Raw genomic sequence first — 18016 nt, forward strand, 5'->3', positions numbered from 1 at the left:
TGTTTTGAAGTTCACTTCAATGCCCTCTAGACTGCCTCACTGCTCTGCTGGGTTGTCTGTATGGCTACACTACTAAGAATGATGGCCCCCAGACATTCCAGTGGATGGTTTTGGGTGTTTTTCTCTTGGATGTTTTTTTCCCCCAAAATGGTCCCAAAACATCCAAAATCCTACTTACAGTTTATCGAAAATGCCCCTCAATGCATAACTTGTAGAGTTGTTTGAATATTTTTACGGCTGTAATTGTTGCCTGTGTTTGACTTTTACAAGCACAGTATATTTTTCAATTCAGTATTGAATTTAAAAAAATGTTCTGACTTTATCTGAAGATATATGTGGCATATATTGGTCTAGATACCTAATTGGCAGGTTTGTTCTGATTATTTGCTTTAGGAGGAGATTGAAGAACTAATGGATTTATTGCAGGCCAATAAGAAATATCATCTAAGTAAAAGATTTGCCTGCAGAAAATACCTGGTGTATACCCTACAGCTATGTGAAAACCAGGTCTGCTGTCTCTTGAATACAGTTGCCACCCAGATAATGACCCTCATCAGTTCTATGGAAAGGTAAAATAAGTACAAAACAGAAAAGCACTGTTGCTGTATTTAAAATTCCTTGTTGGTAGACATAAATATAATGCCAGCAGGTTTTGCTGGCAGGATTAAATGTGCTCAGCTGACATCTGTTGCTAAATAAAATTAACAAGAATGTGCAGTTGTTACTGAACATTTGTTTCATGAGTGGGTCTTAAAACATTTAGGGAGTTATTTTAGATGGTTTATTTGCAATTTCCACTTGTTAATACTAGCTTTATAAGCTGCTGTTTATGAATTGTGACCCACACTATCTAGAGATTTCAAGGGGTGTGGTTTTGAGCAGAACTAAAATGTTCATGTTCATAACCATTCCACAAAGAGAAATACATGTGTATAGGGAAAATTTTACATATTGACTTTTACACATACTCATCAGCACTTATACGTTTTTTAAAAGTGTTCTGTTTTGTTTTTTTTGGTCAGAGCTTTTCATGAGGGACTAAAGATGCATTCTTCTTAATCCCAAGTTAGTTTGTCCACTTCTGAAATGAATCCACATTAAAATTACAGCCTCAATACTTGATTGGCAGCAGTTACTATCTGTGGGTTTGCAAAATGAGGCAGCTACATGTGGAAGCTGTAAAATCATCACTTGCACGTGTAAATGCCAATACCTTCATGTGGAACTGTGCCGTTCATTTTATCAACATGTGTGTTTGTAAAATGGCTGCTCCCACTGCACATTCCAGTAATTACACATGAACTCCTACATGTATTGTAGAAAAGTCTCTGCATCGACAGGTCCTTTTCTAAAATATCAACATAACTGAGCATGTCCCCCATATGGCATCTCAGGTCCGATATCTACATCCTATATAATAATTCTCACCTCCAACAGGATGTGCCTGGGACCGTGCCTGCCGGAAGTGGTCTGCTAGGCAGGCACACAGTGACCTCATTGACATCAGTGACAGACAATTTGGCAAAGCAAAACAATCTGAGTGCTGGCCATTAGGACACAGGGTTGATAGGAGAGTTTTAAAAGACTGAAGGAACCAAAAGTGTTAAATGGGGGGAGGGGGGAGTTCTGAACAACTGAAAGACATGAACATTTAGGAAAGGAAAACAATCTGAATGCTGGCCATTAGGACACAGGGTAGATAGGAGAATTTTAAGACTGAAGGAAACGAAAGTGTTAAACTGGAGAAGTGGGGGGAGTTGTGAATGACTGAAAGACATGCAAATTTGGGACAGGAAAACAATCTCAATGCTGGCCATTAGCACACAGACTGAAGGAACCAAAAGTGTTCAGGGGGGGGGGGGGGGGGGGGGCAAGTTCTGAATAAATGAAAGAAATGAAAATTTACGAGAGGAACACAATCTGAATGCCGGGCATTTGTACACAGGGTAGATAGGACACTTTTTTTTAAAAATGAAGGACGTGAAAGTATTACATCTTGGGGGAGGGGTGAGGAGGAAAGTGGTGGGGTATCCGGATACTGGGCGTTAGGGTCAAGGGGGTACATAGACTTTTGAAAGCCTTAAGGAACCCAAAGTGTGGGAAGGAGGAGGAAAAAGAGGGGAGGGAACGGGGTGAGGGGCATTAGGAACAGGGGAGGGGGCCCTGTCACACACTCTCATTCTCACACACACTGTCACACAGACAGTCTCACTCTGTCACACACCCGCACATTCACTCTGGCGCTCTCTCTCAAACATACACACTCCCAGGAAAACCTTGCTAGCGCCCATTTCATTCGTTCCAGAAACGGGCCTTTTTTACTAGTTCTATATAAAATGGGGCTTTTAATGTGTGCTAAATTGACTTAACATGTGTTAACCTATGAATTAGAAAAAGTTATAGTGCACAAACTATTAAAAAGAATGTGTGAAACAAACTGAAAAAAAATCTCAAAACCAGGTCAGATCCCAAAATAAACTGAAAATGAATCAAATATTGTCTTCTGCACATTTCTAGAAATGAACCTAATCATTTCAATATGCTCATACCTATGAGGGTAAATTCTATAAGTGTCACCTAAAAATCGGTGCTGAAAATTTTACGCGCTGAGTGCTATTCTATAATGGATACACGTCCTTTATACAGTAGTGCTTAGTGCATAAACTGCAACTAACTTTAGGCGCCAGCAATCATGCCTGCCAAAAGCAGTTGTAAATGCCAACGCCTAAATTAGGCATGTTTGGGCTGAATTCTATATCTACACATGTAAAATTTTGGAATGCTCCTAGCCACACCCCCAAATATTTACACATGTTAGGAGGATTTACACGTGATCATTATAGAATATGATCTCCTAATTAAGGCCAATTAACACCAATAATTGGTTGTTAGCCATTATTGGTGCTGATTGACATATTAAGCAGTTAAGTTGCACATGCAAATCAGTTACGCACACTAACCTGCTTGCACAACTTTAGTCGCCATTTATAGAATAAAGGGGATAATATAAGGGAATAATTTTTATAAAAGATTTTCCAAGTGTACATGCCAATTTTTATGCATAAAATACCTCTTATAGAATTACTCCACACATACAAGCATGTGTACTCTTGAAAAAGTACAGCAGAGAGTTATAATGATAGCTGTAAAGATCACCCCATTTTTCTCCTTAACCATAGAACTAGAATGTTTCAGTCCCCTTTCTTCTCTTGTTTCTGGAGATGATTTTCCTGGAATCAGTATGGCACAGCCAAGTAACCACCGTTCCAGACAACAGTTTACATTGGTAATTGCAGCTTCCTGATCTGAGTATCATCTGCCAAGATTTACAAATCTACTCCAAATGTATCTGTTTCCATAGCCAATGGAGCTTGTTACAAATGTAATAGAATAGGAGACAATATCAATCCCCGAGGAGCACCATGAAATACTGGACCACATTCAGAGTAATAACCCTACCAGTATACTGACAGCAAAGTTATGGGTTCCATTTTAAGATGAACATAAACGTGTAAGGAAACTCAGAACACATGGAAATTGATTGCTCAGCTTCAACATCAAGCTAAGGGGTAAAATGTTGTTTAAAAAAAAGGAGTGAGTCTTCTTTAAAACTGTCCAAGTGTGGGGGGGGGGGGGGGGGGGGGTCAAGTGCTGAGGAGCAGCAACCAGTCTCTCTGCTCCTGCCACCTCTCCATAAAACCTTTAATTTTAACATTGCAGACCTTGGATTTTTTGGCTTTTCTTGCTTTATAAAAGTCTCTGAGGGATGAGTTTTCAGGAATAGGTGATTAACAACCAATGGCGACTAAAAACCCTCAGAAAGAGAAAGACAAACAGTAATTACATGGTGACAAGATGGCAGCACCTGCTACTCCGCCCAACTCTAATGTTGGCTCCGCATGGGTAGCAGAGGTAACAACAGAAGTTATGGGAGCAATGGAGCATGTTCTGGATACTCAGCGGGGCCCCATAGACTCGAAGTTAGAACAACTTCAAAGCAATCTCGATCACATCGCTGCGAAGTTAGCGACCTAACGACATCGCACTGGGGAGCTGGAAGACAAGATGATGAAGGTGGAGGAAGCCCAGATTCATATGCAAAAAGTGTTGGATACTTACGAAGATAGGTTGGAGGACCTGGAAAATAGATCACGTAGAAATAACTTGCGGTTTGTGGGGTCGGCAGAATCAGTGGATGAGAGAGATCTTCGAGGCTTTTTGGAACGCTGGCTACCATAGCAATTATCTCTGTCAGAGTTGGCGAGCCCACTGGTGGTGGAGCTGGCCCATCGGATAGGCCTATGACAAGAGGGGTCTTCCAGGCCCAGGGTAGTGATCTGTCGTCTCCTTAATTTTGCTCATAAAACTGCAATTTTACAAGTGATGTGAAGTGGTAAAGAGTTGCGCTATGAGAGTCAAAAAATACTGTGTTTTCAAGATTATTCCTCAGCTGTGACCACGCTAAGAAGGAATTTCTCGTCATTCTGTTCGCAGTTATACAATCGGAAGATCAAATTTGCTCTCCTATATCCTGCCAAACTGCACATCTCACATCAAGGAGAGCCAAAACTTTGTCTTTCACTACTACTACTACTACTACTATTAAACATTTCTATAGCGCTACTAGACTTATGCAGCGCTGTACAAATTAACATGAAAAGACAGTCCCTGCTCAACAGAGCTTACAATCTAAATTGGCATCTAATTTAAATTGGCATCTAATTTAAATCTAAATCTTTCAGTGGCAGAAACCCAGAATTTTCTCCAAGTACTGGGCTCCCTGGAGCAGAATGGTGGAAGTCTTAAACGGTGATTTATCTTCTGAAAATGTGTTGACAAGGACATTGCTGGAGGAATCTACAACCTTTTGGAATCTTATGCTTGTTTGGATGTAGCTATGGCTTCTAGCTGATTGCCAGTTTGGCAGCTAACCTGTCTGACAATGGAGCTGTTGACCGTTGTCACTGACTACTACACTGCTGATTTGGGCCTGCTTACCATCTATTATTGCGCTCCAGATCCAGCGCTGGGCCTCAAGACGTTTTGAGCATTTCCAAACAGATTGGTGGTGTTATTGGAGTTTGTTTTATGACTAATGGAATATAATTCTCAGCTTCGGAATGTTTTTTTTTTTCCCTCACGTCAAACGGACATGTGTGCATCAGATAATATTCTCAGGGTGGAAGTTTGGGTGGAGGGGGTGTGAGTGGTTTATTGTTATTTTCATTAGCCTATTATGTTCTACAGTTATTCTTTGCCTTGCACAGGTGAGACAAATTGCAAATGATGGGGTACCTTGCCCTGTATTACAGGGTTTTTTTTGCTCATAACTATTGTACCTATTAGTACAGTGCTTGTTGCAGTTATTTCAACTGTGAATCATGATATGTGATTCTAATTAGATAATGGTTTGGGACTTGGGATTGGTTGGGCATAAGAATGGGTATTTTCATGGATAAGGGGATGAACGGGGCGTGTGTGGGTGTGTATGAATGTGTGGGGGTTTTTTCCCTACAACAAGTAGAAGCAGTGCAAGAATACAAACTGATAAGAATGAATGTAAACTGTAAGGTTGGGGTTAGGAATATCTGGCTGTTAAGGGGTTGGATGGGGAGGGGGGCGTTCAACAGTGGCTAGTTCCCAAGGGAACATTATGGAAGGGAGTAGTGGGGTAAGGAGGGTGGGGTCTTTGGGTTGTGGATGGTGGGGTCAGGTACCATTTTACAATGGAGTCAGAGCTCAGGTGGTTCAATATTGTGTCTTCAACAACTATAATATTGTGGTCTTATTTAAAAAAACACGGTGTAATATATGTGGAGGGAGGCCGTGCGCTGGGGCGGTCTCTCTACTTCAAACTAAAATATTTATCTGTGAGCTTATCTTTACGTTTTCTGCTGTTATGGTTAAAGTTGCAATATCTGTAGCGTATCAAGGCTGATGTAGTTTTTCTTCAGGAAACTCATTTATCTGACAAGGAGCATGCTAAACTGGCTCGCAGGTGGGTGAGTGATTGTGTGTCGTCACCAGCTGATGGTAAGAAAGGGGGTGTTGCCATTCTCTTTAGGCCCTGATAGCCCGACAACCGGTTGTTATGGGCAGTATTTATGCCCCCAACCAATGGGATGGTGCCTTTTTATAAACACCTTACACACACACTTTTGGGACTCTCCTCTATGCCCATGATATTAGGTGGTGACTTTAATATGTACTGGGACCCTGAGTTGGACAAATCTCGCCCTTCACCATGCCCAAGGGCCTGGTCAATGAGGGGGTTGCCTGGTTTTTGTGAGCTGCTGGATCTTTTAGATATTTGGCTTGTTTTGCACCCGCTTGATAAAGATTATACACACCTATCTTGGGCACATGGTACACAATCACGGATTGATTATTTGCTTATCTCCCGATCCCTTTTGAATTCTGTTAAAGATTCACAGATAAAGCCATGTGTTATTTCGGATCATCCTGGACCTTTCCGGCTTATTTGTATCATAATGCGGAATGTAGGGAGCGTTTACTACAAAGTTGGACCGAATATGCACAGCTTAATCAGGATAGTGTTCCTAATACAACCATATTTTGTGAGGCTGCTAAAGCTGTCTTGCGGGGTGAAACAATTAGTTATGTCAGTCATTTCAAAAAAGCGAAGGATAGGGAGCTTCTCAGTCTGGAGCGGAGGCTTCTGGTTCTGCACCGTATGCATGGCACGTCACCCACTGCTGCACTGAAACAAGAGCTTTTGTCGGTGCAGACGCGTTTAATTCGCTCCTTCATGTTCAGTTAAGTCACAAATTTACTATAAATTTCAATTATACAGACATGGGAATAAGTGTGGAAAGTTGTTAGCGAAGCTAATCACTCAAAAGCAGGCTTCAAAGTCTATAATTACTATCAGAAATGCTCAAGGAAAGTCGATCCATACTGATAGAGACATCTGTGAAGTCTGTCGAACCTTTTATCAAACTTTATATATTCCCCCAGAGACTGTTGATTTGCCAGGCCGCCTCTACTTGGAGGGTCTGGATCTCCCACATCTGTCACAGTCCAATCATGCATTTCTAAATGCTCCAATTCAAACGGATGAAGTCTCATGAGCGCTTGGTAAGAGTGTTGGGCAAGGCTCCCGACCCAGATGATCTAAGGGCTGAGTTCTACAAATTGCTAGGGGAGGCTATTGTTAACCCGCTGACTGCCTTATTTAACTCGTGGGTAGAAGTGGGTAAAATATCTGAACATTTAAATGTAGCACAAATTGTTGTTTTACGGAAACCGGGCCGGGACCCTACGTTACCTGAATCTTATAGACCCATATCACGTATTAATCATGAGGTGAAGATGTTCGCAAAAATCTTAGCCAATCGACTGGGAAGGATGTTGCCCTCGCTCATCCATGAATCGCAGGTAGGGTTTGTATAGGAACGATCGGTGACTAAAAATATTAGACAAATTTTGACATCCTTGGAGGTTGTGGCTGAGCAGGCACCGCCAGCAATATTGATTAGACACCAAAAAAGCGTTTGATTGTGTATCTTGGGACTTTCTATTTGCAACCCTGGGCGCCTGTGGGTTTGAGGGTTGGTGTGTGTCTGCGATTAGCGCGCTCTATACTCACCCCAGGGCAAGAGTTATGGTAAACGGGATGATATCTACTGAATTTGAGATCTGTCAGGGGACTCGGCAGGGATGCCCAGTGTCACCTCTTTTATTTGCACTGTCCCTAGACCCACTGATTTGAGATATCTATTCAAATCTTGACATAAAGGGAGTGGTAATTGGGGCTGAACATTTCAAATTAGCAGCCTTTGCTGATGACCTTTTGGTGCTCCTGATAGATCCTCAAATTTCATTGACTGCTTTACTGGAGTCCTTTTCGGAATATGGAGATTTTGCGGGTTTTCATCTTAATTTTGAAAAGTTAGTGGCCTTGGCGACCTCAGCAGATCTTCTGATGGTGTGGCGGGGGACCTTCCTGCTGAAATGGGCACACAGTTCCTTCAAGTATTTGGGTGGTGTTCTTGCACCTCAGATAAATGATCTTTATAATCTCAGTATGCATTGGATGTTCTGTGGGATGGAGGAGCAGTTGGATAAGTGGCAGGGGCTGCCTCTCTCTCTTGTGGGGAGGATCAGCCTTATTCGTATGGTGATATTGCCCAGATGGCTGTATCTTTTTCAAGCCTTGCCCTTACGGATGTTAAAAAAAAGATGTACAACGATTTAACCGGTTAGTTAGCAGATTTTGTTGGGCCAAGCAGAAACCCAAAACACGTTACCAGCTGCTTTTGGGCAATTGGGCACGGGGGGGGGGGGGGTTTGCCCAATTTACAGTTATATAATTATGCATGCCTTTTGTGCAATGTGTGTGACTGGCTTTACTCAGAAAGCCATTTTACGCCACTGTATTTTGAACAAGGGTACTTTGCTCCTTATGATTTGATCTCTCTGCTACATGCGGATCGGCATTTATTACCTGTTTGTTTGAAGATTTCTGTGCCTTTAAACCCTTTGCAGGAGGCTTGGAGATATTTGGTAAAAAGTATCGGAGGGGATCCGCAGATTACCGAGCTCCTCTCTATACGGGGTAACCCATTGTCCCTCCCTGGTTCTGATAATAAAGCTTTCAAAAGTTGGGAACATGGGGGAATTAGTAGACTGAAACATGTCTGGGATACGCGGGTGGGCTCAAGTTTTTAGAGCTATTGAAAGGACATGGGAATATACAATGGGGAGATGTCTATGCACACTCAGTTAAAGCATTACATTCGAGCTTTGCGGGTGGAGCCCTTGGGTAAAGGTACTGGAGCTCAAGTTCATAACTTTTTTGACACGATATCAGAGATTTCCACTTCTATTTCAGGAATCTATAAAACTTTGTGGAACTTAGGTATTCATAAGGACCTGGAGGATATCCGACATCACTGGGAAGTTGACTCGGGATTGAATTTGGAATTGTGGAATATGCTGTCTGCTATATGGAGTATTCCAAAGCTTATTTTCGGGGTCTTCTGAGGGCCTATTTCCCTAGAGTTCAGGTGGTCCATGTGGGGGGTTTGTCCTCTTCAGTATGTCCCAAATGCAACAAGTCAGACTATACATTTTATCACGCCTTTTGGACATGTGAGCAGGTCCGCCGCTTTTGGGATCGGGTCACTGCATATTTGTTGTCGATCATTCGGCATCAGGTGACGCGGTCCTCATCCCTTTTGCTACTGGACTGTTTCGGGTCAGTAAGGGGGGAGCCTTTCCAGAATCAAGGATGTTGCTCCGGAAAGCCTACCTGCTGACATTTAAATGCATTTTGCAGACTTGGGTTTCAGATGCACCCCCTGAATATTGGCATTGGCGCAATCAGCTGCATCAATTGGTAACAAGGGAGGTGTGGGAGGCAAGAGGTTCCCATAAACGTAAAACTTGCTTTCTGAACCTTTGGGGATCCTATCTGTCCTCTCTGTCTCCCAGAGGTAGAAGTTTGGTGATCAATGTAATGTGAAGGTGTTGACTGGCTGATTGGACTACTACTTGAGTTTCGACTCCATGTAAGATCCACAATTAACCATGAAGGTACCTGGGAGGGGGGGGGGTAGAGGGTAAGGAAATATGATGTTATTAATTTCCCTGCTCCAGTGGTCTTGAGGGGGGGTCATAAGAAACCAGACCTGGGATCTGGGAGGAGGCTTTGTGTTGTTTTAACATCAGGAGATAGGTGGGGAGGGGAGGGGTTTGGGGTCTATATTTTTAGATTGTAAGCTCTATTGAGCAGGGACTGTCTCTCTGTGTCAGGTGTTCAGCGCTGCGTGCGTCTGGTAGCGCTATACAAATGCTAATCATAATAATAATTAAGGTGGGAGGGGTTTGATAATATGCTTATTACTGGATTGTAGCTCTACAGCATGGGGGTGGGATGAGGGTGAAGGGGGATAAACAAGAAATACTTGTTGGCGGCCCATTTTAGTGGCTTCATGTTTCTGAACTATACTGAATGGTCAAATATTTTCTGTCATGATAACTTTTCTATTGGTTATGTTTGAGTCATCAATAAAAATTGATGAAAGTAAAAAAAAAAAAAAAAAAAGAGCATGTTAACCCCCAATAAAGTACCTTCTGTGCCAGATAATCATTTAAACAGTAATTCTATAACAGGTTATATAGGTTGGTAGGTCAAGCAGTTGCCTATTTTATAAAGACACATAAGTGTCTATGGGGCTGTCTTACTACAGTGTGGTTATTTTTTGCATTTACTGCATATTAATAGCAAAAGTAAACATGTCATGAGTGGAAAGACTGTGCGATAAATGGAGGAGGCTTGGCCTCCTTATCTGATAGGATGACCCATAGCGGTGGTACTGTGAGACTATTGCTAGGGGGCAGAGCTGCCATTTTGTATGCGGCCACTGAATTGAGTGGCAGTAGAGGGGGATCACTATCATCAATGACTTTGGGGGGGAATGATTGTCGAAGGGGGTGATGTGTCTAGGGAGGAGAGGAAATAGAATTAGGGGATATTTGAGGGGGTACAAACTGCCAAGGAGGTGGTGTGGAGTGGAATTGGACCTTGAGGGGATGGAATATTGGGGGAGGGAATTGGAAAGCACAGAAGTACCAAACCATGGCACATCAAAAGCCTACAATTGTGCTATCAGACTGCCAGTAATACGGCGTAACTTGACACTTCTTCTTGAGGTGGTGCTAAATGCAGCTGTGCTGTTTGCAGTGTGACAGCTTGCACATAGTACAAACCCACATGATAACTGTCACAGCCAACCATACCTCTGATGTGCCCAAGTGATGCCCACTTCCCTCCCCAACCAGCATTAAGCAGCTAGAGCAGATCTTTTTTTTTTATACTGGCTATTTTAATATGCAGTAGATGATAGCATAGGTCCATGTTAATGTGTACCATGTGATAAAACCCAAACTAGCTGCTTATTGCAGATAATTAAAAGTCTTCCTATGTGTCTCTGTAATTATGTTCCACCCAAACTGTACCCCAGAATATGCCAACAACAAGAAACAGAAGAAGAAAGTCCCTCGCAAGGCACACCAGTGAAGGTGACACCAAAAAAGAAAATGACTAGATGAAGTAGATAAATAAATACATCTTTAATACAAACAATACAGCTTTAATAAAAACATCCAAAGACTTGACACGAATCGTATTTTGGCCACATGGCCTGCCTCAGGAGTCTTAGAAAAGGATGAATTCAAAAGTTCAACTTCACTAGTCTCATGCAGTAATTTAATTCATCTTAAACACAATTAGGACAATGCACTGGTAGTAGGCTCACTATTAACTCGTGTTGAGTCTTTGGATGTTTTATTAAATCTTTATTTATTTATCTACTTCATCTAGTCATTTTCTTTTTTGGTGTCACCCCAGATTATGCCTACACATACAAAAGTATAGGTTTTCTTTGCATTGCATGCACTTTTATACACATAACCTGTGGGATAATTTTATAAAAGCCCTTTTACAAGTGAAAAATGTTATGAAATTACCCCCAACATGTTTACAGGTGGTTAGGAATATAATATATTCCTTTGCAATACATGGTATAGGAATATAATTTAAGAACAATTGTTGTCATATTGGGACAGACCGAAGGTCCATCAAGCCCAGTATCCTGTTTCCAACAATGGCTAATCCACATTACAAGTGCCTGGCAAGATCTCAGAACAGTAAGATAGATTTTATGCATCTTATCCTAGAAATAAGCAGTGGAATTTCCCCAAGTCTATCTTAATAATTGCTTATGGACTTTTCTTTTAGTTAATTATCTAAACCTTTTTTAAAACCTGCTAAGCTAACTTCATTTACCACATTCTCTGGCAAAGAATTCGAGTTAAATTACACATTAAGTGAAGAAATATTTTCTCCTATTTGTTTTAAATTTACTACACTTAGCTACATTGCATCACCCCTAGTCCAAGTATTTTTGGAAACAGTAAACAAACGATTCACCTCTGCCCATTGCATTCCACTCATTATTTTGTAAGCCTCTATCATATCTCCACTCAGCCATCTCTTCTCTAAACTGAAGAGCCATAGCCACTTTAGCCTTTCCTCATAAGGAACTCATAGGGAGTGGAGGAGTAGCCTAGTGGTTAGTGCAGTGGACTTTGATCCTGGGGAACTGAGTTCAATTCCCACTGCAGCTCCCTGTGACTCTGGGTAAGTCACTTAACCCTCCATTGCCCCTGGTACAAAATAAGTACCTGAATATATGTAAACCACTTTGAATATAGTTGCAAAAACCTCAGAAAGGTGGTATATCAAGTCCCATTCCCCTTTCCCTTCCCATTTCATCTACTTTATCATTTTCATCACCCTTCTCTGTACCTTTTTTAAATTCTGTTATATCTTTTTTGAGATGCGGTGATCAAAATTGCACACAGTGATTGAGATGTGGTCTCATCATAGAGTGATACAAAGGCATTATAATATTTTCATTTGTATTTTCCATCCCTTTCCTAGTAATTCCTAACATTCTATTTGATTTCTTACCCCTGCTGCACACTGAGGAGAGGGTTTTAATGTATCATTAACAATGATACCTAGATCCTTTTCCTGGGTGGTGACTCCTAATGTGGAACCTTGCATCATGTATCTAGAGTGTGGGTTCCTCTTTCCTACATGCATCACTTTGCACTTGCTCACATTAAATGTAATCTGCCATTTGGATGCCTAGTCTCCCAGTCTTCTAAGGTCCTCTTGCAATTTTTCACAATCCTCATGCAATTTAACAACTTTGACTATCTTTGTGTTATCAGCAAATTTAATTACCTCACTAGCTATCCCCATCTCTAGATAATTTATAAATCTGTTAAAAAAACAAAACAAAACAGCAGTCCCAGCATAGACCTTTAGGGAACCCCACTATCGACCCTTCTCCATTGAGAATACTGGCCATTTAACTCTATTTTCTATCTTTTAGCCTGTTCTTAATCCATAGTAGGACACTTCCTCCTATCCCATGTCATTGTAATTTCCTCAGGAGTCATTCATAGGGTACTTTGTCAAATGTCTTTTGAAAATCCAGATACACAATGAGGGGCATAATCGAAAGGGACGTCCTTGTTTTGATTTAAACATCCTCGCGAAATGTCCCCATCCAGGGGTGTGGAAACCCGTATTTTCGAAACAAGATGGACGTCCATCTTTTGTTTCGATAATACAATCAGGGACGCCCAAATCCTGAAATTTGGTCGTCCTTAGAGAGGGTCATCCCTAGACTTGGTCGTTTCTGATTTTCAGCGATAATGGAAACCAAGGACATCCATCTCAGAAATGACCAAATGCAAGCCATTTGGTCATGGGAGGAGCCAGCATTTCTAGTGTACTGGTCCCCCTGACATGCCGGGGCACTGCAGTGGACTTCATAAATTGCTCCCAGGAACATAGCTCCCTTACCTTGTGTGCTGAGCCCTCCAACCCCCCCCCCCCCCAAAACCCACTACCCACAACTGTACACCACTACAATAGCCCTTATGGGTGAATGGGGGAACCTAGATGTGGGTACAGTGGGTTTTGGAGGGCTCGCTGTTTCCTCCACAAACGTAACAGGTAGGGGGGGCCTGGGTCCGCCTGCCTGAAGTGCACTGCACCCACTAAAACTGCTCCAGGTACCTGCATACTGCTGTCATGGACTTTTGAGTATGACATCTAAGACTGGCATAGAGGCTGGCACAAAATATTTTTAAAGATTTTTTTTGAGGATGGAAGGGGGTTAGTGGTCATCTGGTCATTTTGGGCACCTTTTTGTGCCTTGGTCGTAAGAAAAACATTACCAGGTAAAGTCATCCAAGTGTTCGTCAGGGACGTCCTTGTTTCTTTCGATTATGGGTCGAGTATGTCCAAGTGTTAGGCACGCCCATGACCCGCCTCCAATACGCCCCCTTGAACTTTGTCCATCCCTGCGACGGAAAGCAGTTGGGGATGTCCAAAATCGGCTTTCGATTATACCAATTTGGACGACTCTGTGAGAAGGACACCCATCTTCTGATTTATGTCGAAAGATGGGCGTCCTTCTCTTTCGAAAATGAGCTCAAATATCAACTGGATTGGCCACTGTTAGAAAAAGGATGCTGGGCTTGATGGACCTTTGGTCTATCCCAGTATGGCAATACTTATGTGATTAACTGGCTCACATTTATCCATGTGTTTTTTCACCCCTTCAAATATGTAGTAGATTGAAGAGGCAAGATTTCTCTTGACTAAATCCATGTTGGCTTTGTCTCATTAATCCATGCTTATGTAAATGCTGTGTAATTTTGTTCTGTATAATAGTCTCAACTTTTTTGCCCAGCACCGCCATCAGGCTCATCAGTCTATATAACTTCCTGGATCATCTCTTGAACCCTTTTTAAAAATTGGCATTGTGTTGGCCACCCTCCAATTTTCCAGCACCAGGCTAGATTTTAAAGATAAATTATATATTTCTGAAAATAGCTCTGCAAGTTTTATTTTTCAGTTCTGTCAGTACTCGGGGATGAATACCATCCGGTCCAGGTGATTTGCTACTCTTTAATTATCAAATTGCCCCATTACATCTTCCAGGTTTACAGAGATTTGTTTCAAGTTCTATGACTCATCATCATCATTGATTACCATTTCTGGCACTAGTAACTACCTCACATCTTCCTCAGTGAGGACTGAAGCAAATAATCCATTTAGTCTCTCCTCTCTGGCCTTGTCTTCCCTCAGGAATTAATTGGAGAAGTATAAACACAAGAGTAAATTGTAAATGAAAGATTATTATTATCATAGCTATAATACATTTATTTATGTATTATCACTACATGAATAGCAAGCATCAAATGCAGAGTCCAATCACAAAACACAAAGCTGCAAACAAGTAACATAATAGGTAACGGCAGATAAAGACTGAATAGCCCATCTGGTGTGCCCATTAAGGTGATTAGGGTTGTAACTATCTCTCTTGCAGGTAACCCCCATGCTTTTTTAAAACTGCAAAAGTCATTTCACTGCTCTTTTGAATTGTGATACCCAATGATCTTCTTGCCATTAAGGTATCCTGTGTTTATCCTACACCTTTTTGAATTTCATCACTGATTGTGTCTCTACTGCCTCCTCTGGAAGGACATTCTAGGCCTCCACTGTTCTTTCTTTCCTGATGTTACTTCTGCATCTACCCCCTTGTAGCTTCCTATCATTCCCCTTTAGCTCTATAGTTTACTTTTCTTTGGAAAGTATATTTTTCTTGTGTATTAAAAATGATTGCATCATATCTCTCTCTCCTCTTCAAATTTAAGTCCTCAGGACTTTTTCAGTGCAGATACCATGTCATTGCTTTTCGCTTAATGAGATACAGTCTCTAGAACTGAACACACTGTTTCAAATGAGGCTTCACAAGCAAACTGTATTGTGTACTGTCACCTACTTTTCCTACTGGCTATTCTCTCTAGGCTGCCTAGTATCCCTCTGGCTTTGTCCACTGCGTTATCCTATTTTGAGATCATCAGTTAGTTCCCTCTCCTGATCTGTGAAAATCAGCCTCCTCCTATCTCATACAACTCTACCCCAAATGCATCATTCTGCACGTTTTGCCTTTAAAGGTTAAATGCCAGTCATTCAACCAGTCATCCAGGTTTTTTTTTAGATCTCTTCTCATCTTGTCTGCTCCCTCAGTGGTGCCTACTCTGTTGTACAATTTCATGTTGTCCAGAAAAAGGCAAAAGTTTCCGTCTAACTCTTCCACAATATCATTCACAGTGATATTGAATAGTATCGGCTCCTGAATCAATCCCTGGGTTACTCTATGCCTCACTTTTGTCTTCTCCAAATGAATTCCATTTCCAGAAAATGTTTCTCCTCCACCTATTGTAAGAGTGAGTTAATTTTTTTCCTGTACTCTATTAGATTTCATTCTTTGCAAACAATGCAAATGGAGCATTTTTGAAATAGATTAAGAAGTTAATAGAAATGACAGTATTCATCAGCTCTTCTGTCCTCCCAGGAAGTTTGCTTATGTATAAAAGGGAGAAGTCACTCTCTTTTTAAAATAGGCATAATAACACATTTTTATTCAGTTAACAGCTAAAGTAAATTGAGATATTAATGTTCTTATTGGCTGTACTGATTCTTTAACAAGACTAGTAAAATGTAAATATTCAGTATAGTTTATAAATCCAAGGTCACCCTTCTCCAGCATCATCATGTCCTGCCTAACAGCTGTGGAAATTAATTCAAGCTTCTGTTTATTAAAAGTTGAGTTACCTTTACCAGAGTTCAGCACAGTGGATAATCCTGAAGAGCACAAGTAATCTGAAGTAAAACTCAAACTCCTCAATAAATCCTTTAAAATTATTAAGCTTCCAAATGTCATCTTGTTTATACACATCTTATAAGCTTTCTCTTTAGAGGATTGCTTACCTTTGAAGTACTTGATATATTAATCCTCCCAAAGCTAACCAAATCTCATTGGACAATGAAATCTCTTTACACAGAAACCCAAGTCAAATACATTCTGTTGAAAGAGTTGTTAGTGTTGAACTCTTAGGGCTCTGTTTACTAATCTGTGCTGTAGGCGCGCTAATGCTAGAGACACCGCACAGCTTAGTAAACAGGGCCCTTAGTCTGAACTGTGCTGTTTCTTACATAAGTAAAAGTGTAGTCAAGATTTTTGCCTAAGCTGAGATATTAGAATGCTTCGGTGCATAGTGAAAAGAATGTTCAAAGAACAACCAGTGGGTACAAGGAGGTGATAGGATACAGTCAGTTCAGCGGATCAGTGGTCTTCATCATAAAGCACATGGAGACAGCCTAAAGATCTAAACGTGTGTACTCTGGAGTTTAGAAGAAAAAGAGATTGTAGTTCTTCCCCCTATCTTGTTATATGTAGTCCAGTCCATCAGTTTGTCTCCCCTATTTTAGAATGTATGCTGCCCAGATGGTATTCACTACAGGGTGGGATAGAAAACTTTTAATAAACCTGGAAACTTGGAAATACTTTCAAGAACTAAATGCACTAGAAGTCAGCTTGTTTCAAAAGAAACAAGACACTGTAGAAAAAAGGGTTGTAAAAGAGGGTAGGCTCTGTAGTAATCTAGAGAAATATTTCTTTATGAAAAGTGTAGTGAATGTGTGGACAGTTTCCAAGTTTGAGGGGGGGGGGGGGTGGCGTGGAGAGTGGAAACATGTAGGATCTGTGTGGGACAGGATGGGACTATAAAGTTGAACAGGAGGTGGTCTGACCTCCCTGCACAATGGCCCTTTTCGTTTGCGCAACTCTGTCCTTGAGATGAGCACTCCCTGGCTCCATTCCCACACTCCCAGACTGGATTTCTCCTCTACCCACTACCCGTACAGCTCTCTCAAAACACAGTTGCAGATTTCCTGAGCCACAACTCTTCTTTACTGCCAGTGGTTGATCTGTCTCATTTGGGATTCCCCTTTACTCTTCCAGGTCAGTGGCAGGAGACCATCAGGTGACCAAAAAACAAAACCCCAAAGAACCAAAGACCTCACTAAAGGGCATAACCTTAGCTATATATCTCCTTCCAGAGTCCCCCCCCCCCCCCCCAATCACTCTTCAGAGCCTTGTGGGATCGGGGCACCAAGAACTCAACTACCTAGAGAGACAACAAGAGCTGAGTCTACAGCTCCCACTGTGGTTTCTTTGGATCTTATTTGGAATGCCATTCAAGATTTCAGTGCAACTTTGATTAACACTGCTTTGGTGGTAACAACTTTGGACTCTAAATTTGATGATATGAATACAAATTTTGAAAAATTGAAAGTGGGCTTTTCTGGACAGATTAATCAAGTTCAGACCGAAGTTAAAGGCCTATAAGAATTTAAAGCTGCTGCAGTGGTGGATAGGCTGATGGTTCTTCGTAGATTAAAGCAATTAGAGTATCAGAACAGAAGATTCTGAATTTTTCCAAGTCTTAGACCATGACACCTTTGGACTTATTCAAGAAATATTTAATTGATGTTCTGAAATTTTACTCTGATGGACTTTGTTCTGTCAATAAGATTTTTTATCTGCCAGTTTCCTCA

At 41.3% G+C, this 18016-nt stretch overlaps 1 protein-coding gene across 2 annotated transcripts in view; it reads left to right on the forward strand.

The window, feature by feature from the left end:
• The window catches only part of EVC2 (EvC ciliary complex subunit 2), a 351907-nt gene that overhangs the window by 214400 nt on the left and 119491 nt on the right, over positions 1 to 18016 (forward strand). For both annotated transcript variants that reach the window (XM_030191177.1, XM_030191178.1), the window contains exon 11: positions 394 to 569. In XM_030191177.1, the coding sequence (XP_030047037.1) occupies positions 394 to 569 (176 nt within the window). The remainder of the gene's footprint in view (positions 1 to 393; positions 570 to 18016) is intronic.

Source organism: Microcaecilia unicolor, chromosome 2 (genome assembly GCF_901765095.1).
Source record: "Microcaecilia unicolor chromosome 2, aMicUni1.1, whole genome shotgun sequence".
Lineage (NCBI taxonomy): Eukaryota > Metazoa > Chordata > Amphibia > Gymnophiona > Siphonopidae > Microcaecilia > Microcaecilia unicolor.